A 26,826-nucleotide genomic window follows, 5' to 3' on the forward strand; every position below is an offset into this window, starting at 1 on the left:
ACTCATTAACTCGATGTCAAACTTTCAATGGCTCTTTTCCAAGCCCTTCACTCTTTACAATGAAGCATATTCCAATTCACCTCCAATTCCACCATATTAACCATGATGTGGTTTACCAGACACCCTGGCATCCCCAGTAATAGTCACGCTCATGAGCTGGCCCAAAGCCTCCCGCACTGTGCTTCTCGGGATGACATGACCTGCAGAGCTTCGCCCACAGGCGTCCGAGCCTGCTGAGCATCGGATGTTATCCTGCCTTCCCTCCTACTTGCGTCGTGCATGGTACCAATATCTCCTCCCACGCTTCAATCACTTTACGGCAAGCATTTATATGACACTAACTCGAAAGTTGACCAAATTGCACTCACTCTTCTCTTTTATACCCACTTCCACCCTTTCTTCTGGCTGCCTTACTGCCACCCTAAAGGGTCAACTCTGCTAAGTGTGTTGGCTAAACTTGGCTGATGTACCGAGACGAGGCTATCACCTATGGGGCCATGGACTCTACCTCTGCCTGCGAAGCACTTTCCTATTTTTTTTTTTTCTGAATAACTGGATTATTCAGTCAACCACTGCCAGGCCTGTAGTGCCACGACTTACGTGACCATGCACTACACAACAATCGGACCATGACAATTCTTGCCAAAGCAGAAGTGATTCAGGGTACAAATTACTGAGACAGGCAATTATGAGCAAAAGAGTGTAAATTTAGTCATCCAAAGGATGTCACAAAATGCATGCCAATAGAGTAGAAAAAAAAGCTACATCTTCAGGATGTTCTTGTAGCTAACTGCAGTGTCTACACTATGCACAGTAGTGGAGAAGCTCTTCAGACGAACTGTTTCGCAGTTTGGAATGAGAAGGGGAGCTGAATCTTCCCATTTTTTTGGCACCTTAACGTTCTTGTCTGCGTAGATCAGCAAGTCAAATGCACCTGAAATAAAAGTGGAAAGTGGACAAAATGAAAGCATACCTCCAAAACTGTAGTGCTGGATTTCATTGAAATGCAACAACATCATGGGAAATGCATGCCAGTCAAAAAGCACAATGAGTCACTTGCACTTCTGATGAGAGCAATACTGTAAATAACATGAGCTGTGTCACTGATAGCAATTTTCAGTTTAATAAAGGCCCCATACTTGCTAGCCATGCAATGTGCAATCAGTTTTGGCTTTGGCAGAAAAACAGGCACTGCGCTTTGGGAAATACAAAGCAGTTGGCATTGTGAAACCCCAACGGGTCCCAATAAAGCTGTTGCAAGTTGGGATGTGTATTTTGGCACTTATGTCCCTATGGAAAGCTAAGCGGACATTCCTTGCATGGCTTATGAGCAGTATACAACATGGTAGCACTGAGAAGCAATGCCTAAACATGTCATGACTCACCAAGAACGCAGGCGGCATTAAAGAGTATGTGCTTTGCATTCAAGTGACGCAAGTAAACCAGGAGCAGATTTATCTGCAACTTTTGAAAGGCGCAGCCCCACTTGTGAAATTTTAACTTTCTTTGTTGGGAAAAATGGGGGCCAAGACAGTTTCTCATCAAAAACTTTCTTAGAAAGGGGGGTGTGTTTGCCCCTGCACTCTTAAAACCACTCCCGAAGTAAACACAGAAGGAATGTGCTACTCTTCATTTAAAGCAGCAGCAGTGCAGCTTCAATACCACACATTTACTGAAACATCACCAAACAGTGGGTGGGTGCTTAGAATAGGGGGCACCTAAATTTGCAACAACATGGTACATTGCTTTTAGCGCTCATTGTTACATACATTTTCGAATATAAAGCTACGCTCTGCACAGAGTTAGTAGTGGTAAAACAGCAATAAGAACTACTTGAGAGGCAATGACACTGACGCAACAGCTTAATGAGCACAACCAAGCTTATTCAAGAACAAATTTGCATTACCAGCCACCAAAAATGGATGCCATTATGCCATCCTACCATAAAACAATGCTTGGAACAGTTTACCAACATGTTAAAAAGCTGCTTAACAAAAACATGATTTTGTCTGACCAGCTTCATGAAAACTTCCGCTACTTTTAGTTTAAAATCATGTACAGCAATGTTTACAGCACTCCTGTGAAAGATATCAAGTACATTTTCCTTCATTACATGTTCTCACTTCAACTAGCCCCGCAAGGTTTTGAAATGTGAATCAAGCCTGGAGTTGATAACAGTTGCTGACAGCAAAGTTAAGAAAATGAAGGCTGTTCCTTATTTTCTAACGATTTGTTTGCAAATGTTCCGCTTCCAAATGTACTCCTGGTGTAATGTTGGACATGTACACCCGGCCAAATCTTTTAACTGGCGTGATTCTTGCATACCTAATTGCACTTGCAAAAAGCTTCTCTCGGCTAAACCGCTGGCATATTCATGCTGTAACTTTGCCCACTTCGTGTGCCCGCCGACTCTACTCCTGCCTCCCAGCCATAAACACCTGCTCAAGCAGCCATTGCAGGGAGTTTAAAACTTTCTGTGCATGCGCACGATAGCAAGAGCCACAAAGCCTTGCAAATTCCGGAGAATCGTATTTTCCTTACAAGAAGAAAAACGAACAAAAAAGCAGCAGGCAAATTTTTTTTTCTTGCGCACTTCCCAGCTGGTACGTTTCATTTTCTGTGGTCCCATGAAAAACGTAACAGCAGGGTTGTACTGCATAAAGAGCTGTTTTCTCTCGCGCAACTCTTCTCCAAGTTCCAAAACCAGCTGACCACCAAAATCTCAAATAATATTTTAGCTATGCTAATGGCCATTTTCAAGTGCATCCCTGAGTAGCTACCCATGCTTTAATACTCTTGCTAGTATTTGCTAGCACTAAGTGAATGTTTACATTCACTTATGCAATCCACTCCTATAAGGCATGTAATAAACGAATAAAATAAACACCGTGCCATGAGTTATAGTATACAGCCACACCGCCTTATTGCGCCCACCATTAACATGGAAAAAAAACAGACTGCCTACGTGTGGGAATGTGAACGCATTACCATCCCTGAGTGCATTGACACCCACCCACACACGTGCACGCCTATGACACCACTAGAAATACTGTACGATAAGTGGTTTCATCCCAATTTTGATAATAAAAGTTGGATTCTGAGGAAAGGAAATTGCACAGTAACTGTCTCATTTTGGTGGGCACCTCAACCAGACCTTAAGGGAAGGGGTAAAGAGTCTGGGAAGGCATACAATTATTGGTGCATATGCTGTCGGTTCGAATCTGTTGCAAGCTAGCCTCCAACTTGACTAGCACATGTAAGCTATATGCAACGAGAAATCTTATGGCACCATCCGTGTATGACAAACGGTTATGTGACAATTTTTGTACAAATGTTGTTGGGAAAACAGGCGCCACATGGAGGTTGGCCAGTGGCAGTGCTCAGCTTGCTGTGTGCGTCCTACGGCCGCTTGGCAACATCACACCACCAGCTTTCTTGTAATGGGGCCAGTACTAATACTTTCGAACTAAAAACCTAACAAAAACACAGACTTAAGGATTTGGAGGACATCTTAGAAAGAAGAAAACACGAAATGTCCTTACATGCTGTTTCCAAAATTGGCAAGTATGTGACACTAGCCACAATCTGCCGAATGACGCTCTTGATTTCATTCTGGATTTCACTCAACTCCTTTTCCTTCGGTTTGCTGCATGGAATAACATATACAATTATAACTATTACATGCTGATAGGCTGTACGGCATCACATCAAAACAAGGCCGCTTGGCAGTTTAGTCATTATGGCACTCGGCTGCTAACCTGAAAAACGCAGATTTAGGTTTGGTTTGGTTTATGATGGTTTAATGCCCTAAAGCGACTCGGGCTATGAGGGACGCCATAGTGAAGGGCTCTGGAAATTTCGACCACCTGGGGTTCTTTAACGTGCACTGACATCGCACAGAACACGGGCCTCTAGAATTTCGCCTCCATCGAAATTCGACCGCCGCGGACGGGATCGAACCCGCGTCTTTCGGGCCTGCAGCCAAACGCCGTAAACACTCAGCCACCGCGGCGACCATTTGTACTTGTAAAAGATCCTACAGAGAAAACAAGTTACCCAGGCATTACCTAAAAAATTTCCTGTAGCAACTGTGATGCTGCTTACATTGGTGAAATAAGAAAATTTCAAAAAATACTTGAAGCAACATGAGTATGAGAGAAACAAAGTAACACAACTTTCAACACACTATCAGAGCATCAGATAAAAAGGGGCCACAGCAACTATGATTCCACTTGTGTGATTGCAAAAGATAAAACCTTTATTTATGCCTTTACTGACGGAGTTGCTGCACATGCAAATGATAACTCATGTGGTAAGCCCAACGCAGGGTGCGCTTTCCAAGATATACATACAGTACTTCATGCATCACCTTTCCCCATTGTAAGCAAATGGTTTACGAAAATCGCATCATCGAACAAGGCAATATGACCACCAGGACATCAGGGTGCTGTTGCCTTTAATTTTCCTTCTTTCACTTTGGCAATGCTTGTTTTCGCATATCAACAATTACCTGATGTTTGTAGTTTCCTCCTCTGCCTGAATTTGAAACTCCCATCTTTCTAAAGTTTCCTTGGTGCTGCATGTAGAGATTACCAGGATCACCCGGTGAACAGCTTTGGCCTCGAGCCACTCTGTAATGAGTCCAAAGACAAATGATCGAAACAAGAGTCTAGGCCACTTCTTAATTACCCTGTCATATATGTCCCTAACAGCACTGCTTAGTTACAATGACGAAAAGCACGAAAAAAGAATAAAGGCAAGAAAAGTCATTCTAACTTTCATAACCAACATGCTTACTGTTACTCAAGGTGTGTTCAACGGAAAACCTGAATTTATTATTTTTTTACAGACTTATTCAAGGCACTGAAAACATAAAATTACCACTAATCAACATAACCACCTCCTAACTCAATGCACTTGCACCAGTGCTTAGCAAGTGTGCATATTATTATACAGTCAAGCCCACTTATAAAGGCCGCAGTTATAGCGAATGCTCGCTTATTACGAACGAGGGCAGTGCTACAGTCAAAATATGTAATAAGGCAATGGCATTGTGTCTCAGATACAACAAACACTAGTGGGTGCACAACTCTTAGCAGCAAATAAATGAGGAGGTGCTGTAAGCTCTGCCCCGCAGTCAAAAACCACCGCTTCTTGTAGAAGCGGAGAGTAACGAGCGTTTCCTAGCTTCCATGCCACCCTCTCCCCACTTCCTACAGAAATTAATGCAGCGGCCTAAAAAAGAAAATCAATAAAAATAAGTAACAAATACGGGATGTACGGAATACTGGCAAAATTTTTGTACCATATGTGGCCGTCAGAAACATGTGGCTTGGAAGGCGATGCCTGGCACTGGTGGAAAGTGCAGTAAGCTTTATGTTAGCAGCTTTCTGTGCACGAGCATAAACAGCAGCGACCGGTGGTCGCCGTCTGTCAACGAGAAGATTTCCAAGGTGCAGTGCTTTTGAAGCCACGTTCTCGTATGCTACATGCAAGACAAAAAGACCTGAATGATGTACAGCTTGTTTTATTTATTATTCTACAAGTGTGCCACTTGGCATAGGCTTAGAGGGGGCATGGGGATGAGAAGCGACTTGTTCACTGAGTGGCTTGTTAAGTTAAAACATGACATGGCAAGAAAAAAAGACAGAAAGGTCCTTCTCATGCTCTAGAACTGTGCGGCGTACCACGTGCTGCCTTCCCTCACTGTGGTGACCACCCTCTTCTGCTAGTGAAGATGACAAACAAGACCACCCACTTGACATGGGCGTAATTCATGTCCTCAAGATGTCCTGTCAGTGGTGCATCACTAGCGCATACTGATAGCAATTGCCTGACCAGTAACCGCGACAGTGGAGTGCGCTGTCACACCATGTTATCAGACGCATGTGGCCTGGGATGATTTCAGTGGTGGAGATGACGCCAACATCGGAAAGCTGCACAGCACACGAAGTATAAAAACTCGTTCTACACTGAATCTGATGAGGACCATAATGAGGAGGCCGACCTACCACCTGCTACAGTGATCACTTCCACTGCGATTACTTATATCATGTCCCTGAGCCAACTTGTTGGTAGCAAGAGTATTGGCGAGGAGCACGTGACTGCACTAGAGGGCTTGGAAAGTGCCTTAATAGGGTCGAGTTTGAATAAACAGACATGCATAAAGGTCTAACACTGTCAGATTTGGTATTTTTGGCTATAATATGGGCACTACACTTACTACAAACCTCAGATACTATGAACGCGACCGTCGCGTTCATTATTTTGCATGGGTGCACAGCCGTCCATCCACCATCGCATAGGTGAGGAATTTCCCCTTAGCACATCCTTAAGTGTGACAAAATAAACTAAGAAGGGTGCAGGACACACACAAATCACACTTCTTTAATAGTAGGCACTGTTGCTACAGCAGTATGTGACCTTACACTGCCATAGAGAAGGCACACTTCCAATGTGAAACACCCACACCCACCTGGTGAAAAAGTCGCTTAAAATTGTCCTTGAGTAGGCTGACACAGGCGTGAGAAGTCACTGTGCTTTAACGGGCATGTGGTGCTCTTATCAGCTCCTCGTGATCTCAGAACAAAGTCAACATCACTTTTCCAGCAGATCTCTGCACACTCAATTTTGACTGTTTTGGGAACGGCACCACTACATTTTTTTTTGCTTTTGCTGGCTCTCAGAAGTGAACCCAAATCTCAACCCCGTGATAATACACTGGAGAAATGTTTCACAGTATGCCTCAATACTGGCGCAGCAGCTCTTGGCAAGCATCAACACGGCTAACTTAAATTTTATCAGTCAGTCGCTTCAGCATTCAACCTTGTACAAATTTTTTCGTGCATGAGCTCGTCATAAATGATGGGATGGGCTCATTCAACACTCATGTTCAGTAGTGATAGCATGTCGTACCGTGACATGCCAGTAACGTTTCACATTTTCCATGGCGGCACATTCTCCCTAACTACCATGAGTGAAGGTCTTGTGTTTCAAACATATTTGACGCTAGAATTTATTGGTCTGCTTCAAGACTTGTGTACAGCTCACTCAGCTGTTGCTATATTTACTTATCACACGATGAATCTCAATACGTTCACCATGTGGCAACTTTGCTGTACAAAAATTATGCACAGCATTGTGCTGCTCTTGCTTGGTGTAACATTTCAAAGATGCCACCATTTGTCAAACTTTCCGGACATTAGATGTTACAGTGCTCTACTGATACCTGTCATAGGCATGCAGTGCCATCAGTCGATAGCACATTCACATACCTAACACACACAATGTTTGCACAAGCAATTAGCAATAAAGGTTTTACAGTTTCCTATTGAGAACCTCTTGTTTCACTGCACTCTTCTCGCCACTGCAAACGACCCCCTCCCAGTAAGGTATAAACTAGCCAATGTGTATGTGTTGCTATACTTATCACATAATAAACCAGCCAATGTGTATGTTCAGAGGTCATAGTGGAAGTTTACTCAAGTGTTCATAATCATTACTTTCGTCACTGGTTGCTATAGCTACAACAGCTGGCTGTTGTGCATAATTGGACTGGTTTACTCCCATTCTACACCACCTGCGCAGGGATGAATAAAAAAAAGCAATAAAGTAGTGTACTAGCCTTTGAGCTGCGTCAAAATATTATCCAAGTAGTCCTGTAGACCTTTGTCAGTTGTGACGAGTATGGCCAAGCCATACTTCTGCACGGTTGTAAACATGTCAGGTGGGTACACGCCACGCTGGTAAAGGATACTGTTGATCCCATAATCTGCATAGAATAAGTGAACATGGAATAAGTGGCCTGTCATCCAACCCAATGCAGCAAACAATCTGCAATAGTATACTCTCTGCCAAGCTTGGTCCTTCACATGCATTTCACATTCAGTTTCACAAAGAGAACTGTCATCAGGCATCTAGTATATCCTATGGCAATGTGAACTGTTCACTAGTCATATCTTGTATTTTTCTGTTCAAACTTGGCACTTCTGATCAACGCTACATTATCTATCAACTCTATTTTTCACTTCCCTGACTGCACTGAAGAGTCCCTATGAGAATCTCGACACTTGGAATGAATGTGCAGAGAATAGGTATGATTATAGAGCCAATATTGTAATGTGACACCAATCAAACTACACACAGCATGCACGCTGTGGCAGTGTTGCTTTCCTTTGTCACTGCCAGTGATGTCCAAGAGGGTGCCACAATATCAGTTTATGGGAGCTAGTAGTGGTGGTGGACAATGAATGCACAGAAATTACAGTGTAAAATGACACCCCATTATGCAAAAAAGGAGCAAGAGCAAAAAGAAAAAGCACACTAGAACTATCAGTTCAATACGGTTCAAAAGTGTTTTAAACAGGCATCTTTGTTCTCTCAATGCAATGCAAAAACATGATTTATTTAACAGCTACACATTAGTAAATATACTTTGTCTCATTTCTTGCGACACATGCAACGACTTTTTTTGCAGCTATTACCACCACAATCAGCCCGTAAGTTTAGTGCAGGACAAATGCCTCTCCCACTGATAACCCACCACCACCACCATATTGTCGCGCAGCTGCATTTCCCTTCCCTTGGCATCCACTCCGTAGTTACCTTTCAAGACTATAAGGCACTGAGTAAATGGACAGGGAACTAATGAAATACGGTTTCAACATTCCGATGCCATAGCTGAGGATAATATGAGACATGCTAAGGACCAACACTAATCTCCAATCCACTTCATAAGTACTACAGGGCTTTAAGCATACAACATTAACTTCATAAAATGTACAAATGGCAGTCATGCAAACATATCACCGCGCACATACGAATCATGTGCTCAAAAGCCGCAAGTCCTGGAGTTCCTGCAAATGATGCTTAAGACGGCAGCGACTCCTGTAGACCATATATAGCAAATGCTAATGTCAACGCTTTCACCATCCAAAAAATGATCTGCATTTACTTCATTGGTAACCATTCACAACAGCAGTTAGCAATAACTTTGGAAAAAAAAACAGAAGGTTCAAAGGTAAAACTTTAGTTTTCAACACGTGCAAACCACAACATATGGTACTGAAAAGGAGGATTTAGAGAAATAACCCACTCTCTTGTTGTTTCAAAGACATTTCTGCAGCTAAAATACAACCGAACTGCTGCACAGGCACTACTATTTTCAAGTTTCACGGCCTATATGGGGCGCCAGTGAATCCAACATGGCTGCCAGAGGATGCGTTAAAATGTTCGTGAGTGCGCTGCTTATGCAAAGGAGCTCTCAGTGCAAGCCCTGTTTTGTGCTCAGTCAGCGTGCAAGCCTTCCGTGCGCAGGCACTGCAGGTGCGATAGAAACCACCCTACGTAGGTGCGGCTGGTCTGGTAAGCAAAATATTCGGCTGCTGACAGTGTGGAGCGGCGGCTGTAATCGTGGGAAGAAAGGCTGTGGGGACACCTGAGCCGAGAGAAAATGTCCAGCTTTTATCCTATTCATGGTGCTCGTGGACACCAACGTTCTGAGATATTCACAGTCAGTGGCCGCGTTTTTCACCCAATTTCAGCACATATGCTGTCACATTTGGCTTGCATAGACAAGCAAAACCCAAAATATCATGGTCTAGGTGCAAGAAGAAAGCTGGAATACAAAGCAGTAGTGATGGTCTGCAGTGTGCGTTTTGCTTCCCACTGATTTTTATGGGGTATTACAGGTAGGCGACGATTTTTACTGACTGAAATATTGTTGAGCACCGATCACTTGACAAGCGAGGTAGTGCCGGCTTTTAAGTGACAAAGTGCTACTGCTTCCTCGCTGCCAAAAAAGCTGCCAATGTAGCTCCATGCTGCTGTAAAGTTCAACAGACTCCGATCTTAGTGTGCATTCGGCTTCTACTGATTACAAGCTTTGCACAAATTGAATATTTTTTTTATTTCTTAAAAATAACCTGTACGGTCAAGTGGTCGCTACTGAAAAATGTTGCCTTCAATGGCAGGTCACAATTTACGTCTGTCAAGATCACTGCTCACCACTGGTATGCTAGAAGAAATAATTGGTGCAGAAATGTGCACTGAAAGCTGTCACAGCCTTGGTCACAGGTTTTGTAATGCGAACTGACTATGCTGCAGATTTAAAACCACGCACAAAACGAGAACGACTGAAAGAACACAACCAACTGGACAGCTACAGCGCTAGTGCTGTCGTTTGTGTTTTTTTGTTGCCATTTCGTCATGCTGCTTTAAATTTTCATTATGAATAACATTATGAATTTCAATTGGATTGATTATCAACTCCTTCTTGAGCTTAGAATTAGAGGGAACGCATGCAGGTTTATCTTGCCTTTGACCGGACAGTTCAAGCACAGCAGTAGACAGACAATGTGATTGCTCTACGTTTCTGCCCATATTGTGCGCTTTACAGGGGCGCTTGGATGCTACATTAACGTATTGCTGTGGCTGTGTGAACAATGCCACTCAAAATGCAGTAACATGCTAAAAGCGCTCCACGATAGGAATAACGGTACAGAAGTTGGACGCGAAACGTCGGCCCAAACTGTTCGCCTTCCGCCGCTTTCATCTCTACAGCAGTTCTGGAGGAGGCCACATGGCGGCGACACCGTACATGAAACTTGCAAATAGAAAACATGAGCAGAGAGTAATTAAAGGGACACTAAAACAAAATACGAAGTCCAGCTAGATTACACAAAACCAAAATTTTGAGAAAACGAAGCAGCACAAAAAAAACAGGGACGAAAAAGACACACATACGACAGGACGAATGCTGCACTTCCAACTCATTCCAATTCGTCCTGTAGTATGTGTGTCTTTTTCCTCCCCGTTTTTTCTTGCTGCTTCGTTTTCTCAAGATAGATCATTACCAACTGGCCCAAACTTCGGTGCTTTTGGATAAAACCAAAAGACTGCACAATGGCCCTCAAGAATTCCGGTAACTCAACAAGTCAAAAACCTTTTACTGGGCGAAAATCCACCTTTATTCATAAGATGTTGCACCACTGGGGAGTGTGCTAAAATTCGTCTTAACCAGAAAACCGGTTGGAAACAAATGCACATGGGCAACACAAATGCAATCCAGCTCCACGAGGCGCCGACTATTCCTACAAAGTGTCAAGCGTCTGCTTGACAACTGCTGCCAGCTGTCGCTTGTGCCTGTTCTCAACATGAATTGCGCATGCACGGCAAAAGCCGGTGGTTTGTTAAACCGTGGAGCTCAAGGACAGCTGTGCATGCGAAGACTGGCTATGTGAAAAAGGTGAATTGACTTAACTGCTTCTACGTGCGGCACTATTGCAACAGGAGAAACTAATGCCCCACTCACTTTGTATGCCGTAAAGTCAGCCTGCATGACACTGTCATGCGCAGCAATTTCAGAAGCACAAGCCAAGCACAAGTTCACACGTTTGTTTGCATGCATTCTGAATGGTGAAACCGCAATGGCTTGAGAAGACATCTTTATATGATGAAAGGTGGCAAACGGATTCATGGAGAGCAGTATAGTAGTCCCATCTACAGATAAATCCTTTAATGAAGGGCCTTTTATTGGCCGGTCAAGTGGTTTTGTTTTTGTTCATTTTCTTTGATTCATCAAGGAACGCTCAGAGGCAGACATGTCATAAAAATAATGCAACACCACTCGTGTTTCAGAGAGGTGGAAGTCACGGACTTCACCTGCAATTTTGTCGGCAACACAGTCGCCTTCCTGCATAGAAAAAATGTTGAAAGCGTTCCCAAAGAGTAATCTATAAATCTAGTGTAGCTTCTTGTTCCTGATGATAGCTCCCTTTAGTGTCCCTTAAATTCAATATTACTTCGCATATTGAGACAGCCTTGTCTGAATTAAATTTGTGCACATACGAAGAGCAATTTCCGCTACATAATGATTGCTGGCATGATGCATTCTTAAAGACTCAAACTTCAAGGCAGTTTTTGCACTTTTTCGCCAATGCATGGCTGCAGTTATATGAGGTTCAATGACTTTAATAAACATGTTTTAACAGTTTGTCACCTAACAGCTAGTTATCAGTGTTGTTTACAGCACAACGTTGACACAAATAACTTCTGTACAGCTGTCAAAAGTGATACTGGACGTAAGCAGGCCAGCAAACTGTTTGTCGAATTCTGGCATGTGCCCATCACGTACAGCCCTGCGAATCATTAAGCAATGTTCGATCCCAGCCGCGGCAGTTGAATTTCGATGGAGGCAAAATTCTAGAGGCCCGTGTACTGTGCAATGTCAGTGCACGTTAGAAACCCAGGTGGTTGAAATTTCCGGAGCCCTTCACTATGGCGTCCTTCGTAGCTTGAGTCGCTTTGGGATGTTAAACCCCTATAAACCAAACAATCATTAAGCAATGTGCATGTTCCTGCACCAAAATCTGTCTGAACACTGTCAGCTTCACTGCAAAAGCGATGAATTATGTGGCTACCACAATGATTGTGCTGGTGGCATAGAAGCACCGGAAGCAGCCATACCATCGAAGATTAATCCGTGCATGCTTTCACAGGCAGCAGACCGACAGCATAGAACTGCTAAGAAGCTACTGTGCCAGTTCGCTTTCCTTTGATCTCCCATTTACAAATGAGAGCGACAGAATGATGCCTCCAAATTTAATGCTCTTCGTTTCATATTCTGGCGAAGCAAATTTTGCAAAAGCTTTAAAGGTTGGAGGAAGAGAACTTAGATTGGTCACACCTCTTATGGGCTCGGGGGAGTTTTCATAGAGAACTGGAAAACAAAGTCGCACCCAGTAAGAAAAAAAACACATGAAGTTCAAAATACAACCAGTAACTGAGTGGTCCCAGTTGCACTTTTGAAACTTGTAAGTGCTTCCTTTTGGAGCAGGGCAGGTACGGCGCTAGTATGTGACAACGTTACCGCACTATGCTGGCCTTCGCTGCAGTGTCGCGATCACAGTGGTTATGCAACCACAGTGCTACCAGACTATTGGCTCTAAAGTCACTTCCAGTGACTTTAATTGGCTCGCCCTGCCAGCGCCCTCGTTACGTGGCAAGAAAAGGAAGGAAAGTGACGGGCATGACCAGCTCACGCAGCAGCGTCACTTACCCCTGCCAAATCCGGCTGCCATCAATGGGTAAACGCATGTCAGCGCGGCCACGGTGAACGGGACCAGGGGTGAGCAAATGCCCTCATTTTTACTTTTCCTCCCTCACTTTTGAACCCATGGCCCTCCCTCACCCTCACAAAAAAATTTGCTCGCCCTCCCTCTCCCTAGCATCATCGGCCCTCCCTCACCCTCACTAACAGTCATTTTAAAACTCTAGTTATTTTTCTAGTCTGCAACTTCTGGCTATATTACAGAGTAATAAACATATAAGGCAAGCCCTAAAGGCACTATTGGAGGGGCTAGATGCTTATATTGTGTGTGTGCGTGTACGTGTGTTGTTTGAGCTAATACGCGAGACAAAATTGAGACAGGAGTTCAACCCCAAAATACCACTCTGCCTTTACTTTTGGCACACATTGAATGCATACATGTGCCCTGCACTTATAACATTTCATTGTCTATATGCACTGTTAAAATGAGTCAGCGCGTTGTGTGTGAGAACAAAAACCAATATACGGCAAGAATATTTAGAAAACAATGCAGCAGCGTTTACCATGATAATTACAAAAAGTGCTAGGCACAAAATAGACTCACAGCAAGGAAATTTTGTAGGTCGATTAATTACCACAACCCGATGACATTTGACTGCACTGGGTCTTATCTCCTGCCATTTCGTGCGGTTTGCTGCATGCACATCTGATGACGCTTCCACGCGCACGGATGAAAGATCACGAAGACCACGCTTTCAAACTACACCGTGAGAGACTGGCAGCTTAACACGCGTGAACGCGGGTACGTGACAAAGACGGCGACACTACAAGCACAGCTCGAGAGCTCGGCAGTTCGTTCAGGCAGAATGTTAAGATTTCTCCCAGCTGATTGTTCATCTGAGGGAAGTGTATGAACCGATCGAATTCAAACCGGAGTGGCACTCCCTCTTGATGTGCTCAGCCATACCTTGCTCTATCTTTTAGAGCATTAAGCTCTACTCCTCGCGTTTCAGGTCTCAGCGTTATGCATCATAACGCAAACCGTAGCCCAGTGGTTGCCATAGTTACCGAGGTGGTTACATAACGGAATAAAATAATAACAGGCGGCATCGTGATGCCCGAGCACCAAAGCTCAATAGGGGTGTGCAAACAGTACTTTTTCCCAACCGAATCGTATACGAGTAGTGTAGCGTTGCTACCGAATCGAATAGAGATAGTTTGGCAGATAACCGAATCGAATACGAATCGAATAATGAGGGAACCGAATGCAATACGAGCATTTTGACGAATATTCACTACTTGTGTGAATATTCAATGAGCAATCCTGAGGAACAGCGATGCGCTGCCTTCGCGGTTATAGCTGTATCTTTTAAAACAGGCAACATCCATCTCAGTCTGCGGGTCCGCAACACTAAGTGTATTAACTTTGTCACTGACATGTTATACACATAGAAAAAGTACATTTTGCTCTTGATAACGGAAGATAATAAACTAGCGCCACATCGTAGTGCATGACATGGACGAGGGCTTACATATGAGGCATGGCCTCCGAGGTCAGGCATTAAGGCTGGGTTTGCTGAACCTGCCTGGGCACTGCTGCGTCGTCCAATCTCTGAGGCCATGCATGAGGATTACGAACACCACCATACGAATTGACCGCACCGTGGAGCTGAACCCTCCATCCCGAGCATACCGATTGCGGCAACATGGTAATGCGGCATGTATGGTCCCCGTTTTCGCAAAAGTCATGCAGGAAAAATACAGCTGGACTTATTCTACCTTCGCTCCAATTATTCGAAAAGTATTCAAAAACTTAAGGGCATATTCGATTAGTTTCGAATAATTTGGAACATACACTGTTTGATTCATTCGAATAATCGAATACAAGGATATTCAATTCGGTATTTGAAATTTCTGAATATTCGCACACCCCTCCAACTCAAAACTAAACTACGTTGATCCGGTATTTATATCCCGTTTGTCTTTTCATTCGTCCTTCGTTCCGTCTTGTTGCGCTGTGAGCAATGTAAATATGCGTCAAAGTCGGGCCACTTGGTCCCGAGATTCATGCAAAATTTGTGGGCCAACCATTTGCCGCAGAATGTTCCGGGTGGTGTCATCCCATTCAGCGTTTTATGCAACATAAACTGACTATTTAAGTTAGAGCCTAGCTAGCGGCAGGGATTGCAACCGGCGACATAGGTACTCCCAATTGCACGTCTTTATGAATCTTCATATGCACATTGCAGCTCAACCGTTTGTCACAGAGTGTTTGGGATGGTGGCACATGATTTCACGTTTCGTGCAGCATAAATTTACTAGTTAAGTTAGGGTCTAGGTGACAGCAGGGATTCAAACCAGCAACCTATGTTAGGTGTGTTAACGCACGATGTTCAATCGCCGCCTCATTTTTTTTGTAATGTGTATCGTGTACCTTCCTAAAGCTTTTGTAAATAATTTAGTTAATGTAAGTAGAATATATTTTCAATGTTCGAAATTTCCATGCTTTAAAAATTTTAAATTTCATTTACCATGCTTTAAAGAAGCTGTGGCGATGGCGTAGTGGTCGGAAGCAGCGGCCAGCGGAAGTGATTTTTTTAACGCCACCGCGGGTTCGTATCCCGCTCCCCCGCAGCTATGAAGTTTTTATTTTTTTTATTTTTTAAGTGTCTTCCCCCAATGCGATGCCGGCTTTCCGCTGCAGTGATGCTCTTATGCGGTTGCTTAAAATAAAACATTATTGAGGCCACTTAAAAATCAAACGGCTCGCTAAAATGCAGCATTTGGGCTCAACAATGGTAATCTCTAACTCCCCGAGTCTGGAGTAAACGATTTCTGTGGTTGCCATTGTAGTGCCCTAGCGCTTCCACTCTGTCGAAAGGCAGTTGTCTGTCTGTCCAAAGCCTGCTTCTACTACGTGGGCCACCTTGGTCATGCGACGTTGTGACGTCATTACAAGCTGCCCACCGGACTGTGAGCAAACTGGCCACCGAGGCAGTTCAATTAATGATTAGTCGCGAGAAATTCCTCAGGGTCAACACGGGTCTCACAAGCCCCACCAATGGCAGCACCTGCCATCGCAGGGCAGTAGCGCTTAGCACCTCTGCTCAGGGTCGGAATCAGGTCTCCCAGAGATCTGTGAATGTAGAGAATGACCAATTCTACCGCAGTACATGTCTAAAATGATGCAATATCACGCAGACTTACATCATATGATATATCTACAAAAGTAAGCCAGTTCAGGTCATGCAAAAGCATAGAAAGTAAAGATAAACCATGAAATACCAGATCTGATGGTGTTAGGGCACGATAATTCATGGTTAACCCCAGGCTAAACCGCCTATGATTTTTTTGCTTGCACGTCTACACATTACCCAAACGCTGAGTGCCAATTCCATACCATGCCTGCAAGAAATTTGGTTCATAAAATCAGGAGCGCGATTACGTGGTCACACGTCTCACCACTGAGGAACAGAAATAAACCAAGAGATGTTCCAGTTATTTGGAGAGCAGTACAACTTTTTCCTTTTTAGCTCATCGTACAATGCAAGGCGAAGTGAGCGATGATTGAGAACAAGGTTGTTAAGCTGCTGCTTTATTTCCATGGCAACACTATAGTGGTTGGCTTTGCCCATCACATTGTAGCACTGCTTTCCTATACCGAAATTCCAGCGAAAATGGAAAGATACGACTGTACTGAACTACTCATAGTGTGAATGAAAAAAATCCACACCAACGCTGCCAACTGGCTTCGATTTGAGAGTGAAATTTCGTAGAAGCATTCTTTGCGCTGCAGTCAATTTCTTGAAACCTCACTGAGCTGAAATCTGACTTAGTTCCAGGAAACAAGGCTTAGAACTTGGGAATTCAATGGTCTTGCTAGCTGTAATTTTTACATGTTTTACTCTACACTCTGATCGTCTGACAGACTCAGGGCAGACAATGAAAATGTTGGCTGCAATACCACTGTTCCCATTGGACCAGCAGCCAACCGCACGACCCGGCTAGTGCCCCCTTGTGAGCGCACTATGAAAAGTGTTTCACTTAAGTCTTTACAGTTAAAAAAAAGCTTTTTGAGTAAGAAGAAATTTTTTTCGGCACAGCACTGACAGCGAAGTAGTACACTGCGGTGACAGAGATGGCATGCGACTCCCCGCCTTTCGTGTTCGCCTCATGTACCTCCAGACTGCAGAAACTATACGTCTTTCCCAGGAACCTTCACCCCCAAAAATAGCGTTTTAAAACGGGCGTTCATAAAGGGCTGCATAGACAAAAAGCGTTAGCCTGGAGCACGGTGCGCACCGCCGCCCTCGCCCTCAGACAGTGTATCTTGCCCTCCCTCACCTCACCATGTTTTCCCTCCCTTGCCCTTACCTCACCCTGTCCTGCACCTCCTCTATACTTTCTGTGCCTGGGCGAACGCTCTCCTCAGGCCGTCGCACGCCGGTTCCGCAGCCGCAAGGCGGCACTGTGCGAGTAGAATACGTCTGGCGCGTCGGGCGCCTCCGCCCACCTCGAGAATATGAGAAGCTGGGCTGGCTCTGATCGGCCGCGTGCAGTAGGAAATTCTTGTTTTCGCGTTTGCATGCGTGTTTGATTGCATTCATGCTTTCCTGAGGCTTTTTCAAGTACGTATTCCACATGAAATCTGTCCCTATGTATTTAGAAGTGCTAAAGAGAAAAAGATGTGGGCATACCCATAATTTCTCAGATTAAACTTATCAGGCGCTTCTGATCACTACCCATTCCACAGTGGCGTGTGCCAAATATCTGCTTACAGAAAAGAAGTTCTTTTTCGTCCCCGCCCGAAAATTCGACAGCGATACAATTGAATCCCTGTTTGGCAGTTTGCGAATGTTATCCGGGTGTAATGACATGTTGGATGTTTGGGCTGCCTGTCAGGTCTCGGAAAGCTACTAAGACCATGATTGCTGCGTCTAATTCAGCCTCCAATATTGCCCACAAAGAATGTGTTTCGATGTCAAGGCTCATACCCGCTGATCTCCTCTCTTCTGCGCAACCAACTTCTACTTCAGCTCCAAAGCCTCCCCTGACGTCGACTGTGCAAGCAGCACCGAGGCTGTTGAGAGAAAGATTGATGCTTCAGGGGCTTACTACCACAATTTTGCCACAGCGCCTGCCTTCACTTCAGAACTCGGCTACCGCTTATGTGGGCGGTTCATTGCACGAGTTTTCGGCGAGCATATGGATTGTGAGAACTGCCTTACTTTGAGTACGAATCCGGTTAGCAACCAGCCAGTCCTTCAGTTCACCCACAGCCAAGACCGAGATGGGCTGCTCTACTCGTCAGATCAACTTTTGTTCTCGACACAATAAGAGCTTTTGCTGACCACGCCCTTCCGGAAGATCAGACCTTGCAAAAGCCTCTCACTACATTAGTAGAGCACGCTGTCCCAGCTCTTGGTGCTTCAAAGTTGCTGAAGTGCAAGAGCGATGGCAGCAACGAGCACAGGCTTAAGCTCATGAACCCTATATCGGTTCGTTTCCTGAGGCCGCTCCTCTGCGACTACGCATTCAATGTTACTGACAAGCATGTTGTAGTTAAACATTTTGCAAAAAAAGCCCCTTTCGCGAAAGTACGCGAAACTGTGAGAGTGGCATTTATTGTGGAGTTGGACTCCACAATAAATGCTTTTTTTTTAGTTGGAGTAAGTTTTGAGTCAACGGACAGATATTGAATACATGAACCTCTATATCTTTTTTTTATTCTAAATTATGCCATGAGGCATAAGTTGAAGAAAGGGGAAGGAATGCGGGAGATAGAAAGTTAAAAGAAGGAGTGAAGACCCGTTACGCTGAAGTAGTCCTCGCAGTGCTAGCTATCTTCAGGCAGATGGTGCAGCGCCTCACATTACATAACTGATGGCACTGACAGCAGGGCGCATTTTTCACGTGTCAACACTGCGACTTGAGAAACAGTGCTGCAGGAAGTGCGCGGCCGATCAAATGATGAAACCACATGGCACAGCTCCACATTTTCTGGCGCCAGCTGTGGCTTCGGTGGCGACAATGGTAACTCTAAAAAACTTTACGAAGGAAACGCGGGATCAGGTACCTCTTCGGAACAATAAAACTTGTTGCTGGGCTAGTTGGTGACACATGCTTTAGAAGCAGTCTAATGGCTTTACGTGCTACTTAGCGCATGCCCTTCCGGCTTGCGTCGTCTGTTACATGAGTAAACAGCACGCAGCACAGTTTTTTCAGCGCCCAAGCTTTCAGTCTTAACTGCTGCCAAACACTGCTTTCAAATAATGACCCTCAAGCAAACGAACTTAAAGGTGACAGAACAATTTTTCATGAATTGGATTCAAGCAGGCGCACGCTGTCATATCAGTGCAGCAGACGACGCGCGAGCGCATTGCACAGCGATAGCCGCAAACAGCATGACTGAAATGGGCCAGTTACCCTTAGCGACAAGTGCTCCCGAACTCCCTTTTAAAAAAGTTTTGATTGTGCTTAAAACAACATGAACGCAGTCGAAAAGTCGACAGAACAACTGCGAACGGTCTGCGTTTCTATGAACGACGGTGCTGCGACGGGCTGGGTGGGTGGATGGATACAGCTAAACCCTTTAAATCGGGCGGTGGCTCAAGCCACCTAGCCATGACATGAAATTTTACTCTTCTCTTGATTTTAGCCACCAATCAGATAACCTTCGCTTGTGTACTTCTACCCGCTTAAAATCTCTTTTCCCTTCACTGTCCTTAAACCCCAATGCCTTGGATAAATCAGCCCCGCTGCTTTCCACTGTAGGGTGAAGCGCTTTACAGAAAAGTATCAAGTGTTCAACCGTTTCCTCCTCCTCTCAGCACGCAACGCACAACGTGTCTATCTCATGGTACCTGGCTCTATATGTCTTAGTCCGCAAAACTCCCGTCCTGGCCTCAAACAACAAAGAGCTTCCCCTACAATTATCATAGATATTTTATTTGGCAATTTCCTGCTTAAAAATCCTGTATGTTCCCAGTGCTGGTTTGGTCAGCATCTCTGTTTTCCACAGAGCTCTCTGTTTCTTTAATCTTTTTCTTAACTGATAATTACTGATTTTCCCCCCTACTGCTGTCCAGATATTTGCTTGTCAATTTTCTAGTTCGCTTTCTCCATTTCGTATCAACATTCCTTATATACAGGTATCTGAAAACTTTCCTAGCCCACTGATTTTCCCCCCTTTTTATGAATCGCTCCTCAAATGCTATCTTACTGCTAGCTTCTCTGCTCTCGAACGACGCCCATCCCATATCACCCTGTACCCCCCGATTTGGTGTAGTGCCATGTGCTCCCAAAGCTAGCCTCCCTACGCCACGTTGTTTAATTTCTAACCTTGCTTGAACATCTGGTGTCATGCACAGGACCGCATTACCGAATGTCAGGCTAGGAACCATCACCCCTTTCCAGATCCCTCTTACCACTTCATACCTATTTTTCATGACAGCTGCATTGCTACTAGCTTTATTCATTACATATTTTTCATGCTCTGTCAGATACTCAGCGCCGTTATTTATCCACACCCCAAGATACTTGTACTCACCACTACTTCTAGTGTGAACTCCTGTATTCTATGCTCGCCGACCTCATCATTAAATATCATGACTGCAGATTTTTCCTTATTAAACCTGAAACCTAATCTATCTCCCTCTGTACACATATGTCTATCAACTTCTGTAAATGTTCCTTGCTGTCAGCCATTAGCACTATATCATCGGCGTATATTAGTCGTGGTAATGACTGTTTAATCAATTCTCCTTGCTTGAAAAAAGAAAGGTTGAAGCCCAATCCGCTCCTCTCTAGCTTGGTCTCCAACCCTTGCAGGTACAACATGAACAACAAAGGAGACAGAGGACATCCTTGCCTAAGCCCCCGCTGTATATCTACAGGCTCCGATACAATTTTTTCCCATTTTATAAGCACTCTGGTACCTTTATATATATATCTTTTAAAAGATTAATTACACCATCTTCCACATCCAATGTGCCCAGTTATGTCCCACAGATACTCTTGAATAACGCTGCCATAGGCTCCCTTAATATCCAGAAATGCTAGCCATAGGGGCCTGTGTTCCTTTTCAGCAATCTCTATACACTGCGTCAATGAAAACAGATTGTCCTCCAACCTCCTTTGTTTCCGGAACCCATTTTGTAGCTCCCCTGGCACCCCCTCGTTCTCTACCCAAGCCTGCAATTTGTCCTTTATAATCTGCATCACCACCCTGTACACCACAGATGTCACTGTTATGGGACAGTAGTTACTTACGTCAGCTTTGTCCCCCTTTCCCTTATATATCATGTTCATTCTACTTAATTGCCATTCATCGGAGACTTTCCCATCCACTATCATTTTATTCACTACCTGTATTAATGTTTGCTTGGATTTTGCCATCTGGTCCTGTTGACGTGCCACTAGGAACCTTCTCTGCCCTTTCCCACTCTCTCTGCTCAAGTGAAGTTATTGCAGTAACCGGTCTATCCTCCTTCGATAAATTATGTGCAACATTTCTTTCTTTAAATTTTTCTGTCATCCTTGCTCCTGTGTTTTATCGCTTCATCCCCCTCTAGTCGAATACCCTGACCTGTAACATTAAACCTTTGTTCTAGCCTAGTCTAATTACTCATTGCATTTAGATGCTTCCAGAATTTTTGAGCTGCTTTTCTATCCTTTTTATTTACTTTTGACATCCATTGGGCACCCTTTCTTCTAATTTTCTCATTAATCAAATAGGATGCTTCCCTTCTACACTTTATGAAGGTAACCCCTTTTCTGTCTACTTCAACCTCTGGTTCTCCCCTCTTCTTGGAATATCTGTGTTCCCTGGATGCTTCCTGACGTTTCTCTATCGCCCTCTTGACCTCCTCATCCCACCAACTCTTGGGTTTGAGTCTTTTCCCTTTTAGCTTTACTCTTACCTTAGCTAGCTCTTGCTCTAGTAATCGAATTAATTTGGTATAAGTCCATTCGGTTTCACTATCCTCAAAAATTACTTTCTCAATTTGTTTGGCTGCTGCTTCCAATTGCTTTTCTGAGGTAAAATTCCCCTGTGATTGTTCATCTCACTTCAGTCCTACTTTGTTTCTCTTCTGAAACTCAACTTGATACGCTTGTGGTCACTACCTAGATTTCTGGAACCATGTTCATCTATGCTCATTACCCCTAATCTATTATACATCCTCTGTGACATTAGTGCATAATCTATCGTCGAGTGCAGACTCCCTGCCTCCCATGTTATGAGCCATTCACACTTCTCGGTACTGTTGCATATAACTAAATCATGCCTGTCACATATGTCCTGCAGCAAGCTTCCTGTCGAATCTGTGTACCCATCGAGGTCTTCTATATGGGCGTTCATGTCGCCTAATATAATTATCTCGCCCTGTCCTCCTAGCTCATCAATGTCGCTTGCAATAAATTCTAACATTTTCCTGTTTTCCTCTTTGGCATTAGCACCTGTCCACAGGTATACAAAGCCAAGGAGTGTTTGCTCCCCTGCCACTTTTCCTTTTAGCCATAAATGTTCCTTGCATCCCAGTTTAACCCTTTGAAAATCCATACTTTTATGAATGAATGCCCCAATTCCACCCCCCTTTTTGCTGCCCTCTGTTCTATTGCAATATTCTCACACGTAGTCTGGGTTACAGGGTGGTGGCTCCATGTCTCTAAGATGCGTTTCCACTAAACCATATACCGTATTTACGCGCATAATTTGCGCACCCTTAACTTATCACCCGGGTTTACAAAATTTTTTACTCGCATACTTTACGCACCCTGCTGAGCTAGACCACCATCATGCACGCGGGCTCTACCCTATGGCTCTACGCAGTAGCATTCGGCTATTCCGCGCGTTTGTTCGGAAGGCTTTTTGAATCTTTTGCGCACTGGGCGTTCATGGTGGTGTCAGGGGCCGATGTTATAATCGCGGCGGCACCAGCGGCATCGCCACTCTGAACAGCCAGCAGCGCTTCCGTGGAGGATCGGCAGCTGATAGAAGAGCCAACACCGCTGTTTGTTTGGCTGATGCATGTGACTCGACTGCCGGCTACGCTTTTCTTGGTGGCCCTGACGGCTTGTGTTCGATCGTGTCTTGCGATGGGATATCACAACTATACGGCAAGTTTCAAAGTGCTTGTCAGCGCCTTATCACGGCGCGGAGCGGCAAAGCCAGCGAGAATAACTGCGTGCGCACAAGTTTGTCCATAGACGACAATTGTTGTGTCGGAAAACTTGTGCGCACATGGCTATTCTCGCTGGCTTCTCAGCTCCGCGCCGTGATAAGGCGCCGACAAGCAGTTCGGTCGACGCTCGCGCGGTACTGTTAAAGAATTGTGTGGTGTGATAATTGATTTATTGATTCGCGGACGAAGCTGCGAAAGCAAACTTACAGAATCCGGAACTACCGAACAATTGGCTGGGCCGCAAGCGATGACGCTGTTTTAGTGTCATATTCAGCTTCATGCATGCACCTTCATGCAATCCCGCAAGGAGGGGGGGTGCACGGCCTTTCATTTAGAGTGAACTTTTTTTCGGGGGCGGCCAGCGTGGGGTGCGGGTCCGGGTGCTGACGTATACGCAGCAACATACACTATACCTATATTGCGCGTTATGACCTTTGTAGAGTTTTTAAGTCGCGCTCGCGAAATCCCCGCGTAATTTGCACACCCCCCTTCTTGGAGCCCTAAATTCTTAATAAAAAGTGCGCAAATTATGCGCGTAAATACGGCATCATTAATTCCTCCTGCCTTAACTGTTCTTCTATTTCCTCCCATTTCAGTCTATTCCTGCCGTCTTGCATGTTAATGAAACATATCTGAATTAACTTGGCCCTGGCGCTTGTGTCTATTTCTTCTCCTATGGTTCCATCGTCCCTTTGATTTTGGTTCTTCCTTCTCTACACTGGTTCCCTCAGAGCTCTGGGTCATCCCAAAAAAGCTGTTGCCTGGCGACCTATCCTACTACCCACCCTCTTGCCAGCAGCACCACCGTAGTGAATGCCATCCTGTGCAAAAGGGTGGGGCCTGGCCTCGTACATATCCCTGTTAACTTCCATTACCCCATATCTTAGTCGTCGACTCATTAACCTAATTACACGGTTAGCCTCAACGATCCTCCTTTCCGTTTCGCTAGCCTGCCTCTGGACCTCTGGGATTGTGCATATGGTCACATGCACACTCTCAGAGGCCTCTCTAAGCCTACGCATCCCCACTTCTAACTGCTTCTCGAGATTCTGGCTCCTCCCCTTCAGCACATCGTTGAGCCCAGCATGGATAACAACAAGGTGTGCGCCATCCATGCTGCCCCCCACCACCTCCTGGGCTTTGGCCATTGAATCCACCATGCACTTCCCTGACTGGGCCTCCACCTGCACCCGCCTGTCCGCCTTCACTGTCGTCAAAACGCCTCCCTCAACCCTCGTTACGTTAGAGTCACCGACTACCAGAACCCTCCTCCGCTCTTAACCGTTCGCTTTCTGACTGCGACTGTTGCCCTCCGGATCGCACTATCTGTCTCTCCCGCCGCCGTACGCTACTGTTGCGAGTTTTTACCTCTCTCTCTTCATCACAGTGCTGTGCTACAGCACTGTAGGATCGACGAGCCTCGTCCCCCACCTGGCACTGCTCCGAACCGGGGTGCCCTGCCGGCCGCAACCTGAGCGCTTCTACCTGCTCTTCTAGCTGGGCCCGCTTTTCCCGCTCCTCCTTCAGCTCGCCCACAACTAGCTCCAACAGGTCGGCATTAGCCTCCTCCCTCTTAAGCGACCCGGCGACCTGAGTTTCTAACTTAATCCGTTTTCCTCGTTCCACCTTCAGGTCCCCTTTGAGTTCCTTAATCCTAGCTGCCCATTCCCCTTTCAAAGCCTAAACGGCCTCCTCAAAACGCTTAGTACATATCTTGCATGCGAAGCTAGCGCCATCTGCCTCGGCTAAGCTCCTGAACTTGGTTTCGTCTAAATAACTGCGTTCAGGTGAATAGTCACCCGATTCTTGGCCGATCCCCCAGTGTGGGTATGTGCCATCTTTTGATAGGCTAACAACAACAACAGCACCAACGGTCGCACTCCTGGCACTGCACAAACTCCCTGTCCCCGTCCACCTTGACTTTCCTAGCTTGTCGACCCATCGTCTGGCCGACTACGCAACGTAAAAGCCCACCAAAAAATCCTATACAAACACCTTCGGCACTACGCAACGTAAAAGCCCGTCAAAATTCCTACAGAAAAAAACCTTCGGCACTACGCAACGTAAGAGCCCGCTAAAATTCCTGCAGAAAAACCTTCGGCACTATGCGACGTAAAAGCCCGCCAAAATTCCTACACAAAACCTTCGGCACACACACATCCGCTAGCCTTAATACCCTTAACTCGGTTTAAAACTACCGCCCGACAGCATGTACAAGCGCAAACACCAAAAAGTACACAGAAACCTTCGGCACACACACTTCCGCTAGCCTTAATACCCTTAACTCGGTTTAAAACTACCGCCCGACAGCATGTACAAGCGCAAACACCAAAAAGCACTTAGGCTGGATGGATGGATACGGCTGAACCCTTTACATCGGGCGGTGGCTCAAGCCACCTAGCCATGTCTTGTGAAATTTTACTTCTGTCTTGCTTTTAGCCACCAATCAGATAACCTTCGCTTGGTTACTTCTAACCTCTTAAAATCCACTTTCCCTTCACTATCCCTAAACCCCAATGCCTTGGGTAAGTCAGCCCCGCTGCCTTCCACTGTAGGGTGAAGCCCTTTACAGAAAAGTATCAAGTGTTCAGCCGTTTCCTCCTCCTCTCCGCACGCAATGCACAAAGTGTCTATCTCCTGGTACCTGACTCTATACGTCTTAGTCCGCAAAACTCCAGTCCTGGCCTCAAACAACAAAGAACTTCCCCTACAATTATCATAGATATTTTCTATGATACTCCGTTGGCGGCGCGTGGCGGCGAAAGGCCATACTAGCCCCGACGGCCGGCTCCCATTGTTCGCCTCTCCTTTTCCCAGGCGCAGAAAGTATAGACGAGGCGCTGCCCTGTCTTTCCTCCCTCACCTCACCGAGTGAAATCCTCATGAGGTGAGGGTGAGGACGCCCTCATGAGGGCTCGCCCTCGTGAGGATGCCCATCTCTGAACGGGACTATCCGACACGCTCCCGACAGAAGCACTCTTAATGGCCCTGCAAGCTAAAAAAGTGACCAGCACTGTAGAGCAACATGCAATGAAAAGGTGAAAACCGCACTGTGCGACAAGCTTACAGAGCACTCCAAAGACTCCAACTCGCCGACGCAAGACAAATCGCGCAGAGAAAAAGCTCTAGGACTTACTGAAGAAATCGGCGACTATTTGGGCAGAACCTTTAAGGGTGATTGCATTCTGAGTAACTGTTGCTGACCCCTGCATCGTGAATAAACGACGTATTACGGCCTAACTCTTGACGTCTTCAAAACCAGAAGAAAAACACCAGCTAGACTTCGAACGCGAACGACTAACCGCCGCCGAAATGCCGTGGCATGACCGCTGCTGCTGCCACCAATGGCAGGGGATTCTATTCCATCCACCAATGAGGCCCCGACTTCTAATAAAGCTGATAGTGGTGGCAATGCCGGTACCATTAAACGCGTTAACGTAACAGTAACGGCTATTTTTTTAATGGTTACTTTGAGATGGCTTCAAAAATAGTAGGTCAGGTTTTTAAAGTTACATTACATGTTTTACTGTAAATCCGCTGATTGGTTCCGCGTACGTATCATAGAAAAAGCCTACTGACCTACATAAACCTAAC

General features: G+C 45.2%; 1 protein-coding gene across 1 annotated transcript; it reads right to left on the reverse strand.

The window, feature by feature from the left end:
• Positions 1–686: 686 nt before the first annotated feature.
• On the reverse strand, positions 687–26,575 carry mad2 (mitotic arrest deficient 2). The gene is made up of 5 exons (XM_077648279.1): positions 26,369–26,575; positions 7,625–7,771; positions 4,511–4,631; positions 3,543–3,646; positions 687–934 (listed from the first exon to the last, which is right to left on the reverse strand). Exons 1-5 carry the CDS (start codon positions 26,442–26,444, stop codon positions 762–764), a joined length of 621 nt encoding a protein of 206 aa, XP_077504405.1. The 5' UTR covers positions 26,445–26,575; the 3' UTR covers positions 687–761.
• Positions 26,576–26,826: the final 251 nt, after the last annotated feature.

Source organism: Amblyomma americanum, chromosome 1, assembly GCF_052857255.1.
Source record: "Amblyomma americanum isolate KBUSLIRL-KWMA chromosome 1, ASM5285725v1, whole genome shotgun sequence".
Classification (NCBI taxonomy): Eukaryota; Metazoa; Arthropoda; class Arachnida; order Ixodida; family Ixodidae; genus Amblyomma; species Amblyomma americanum.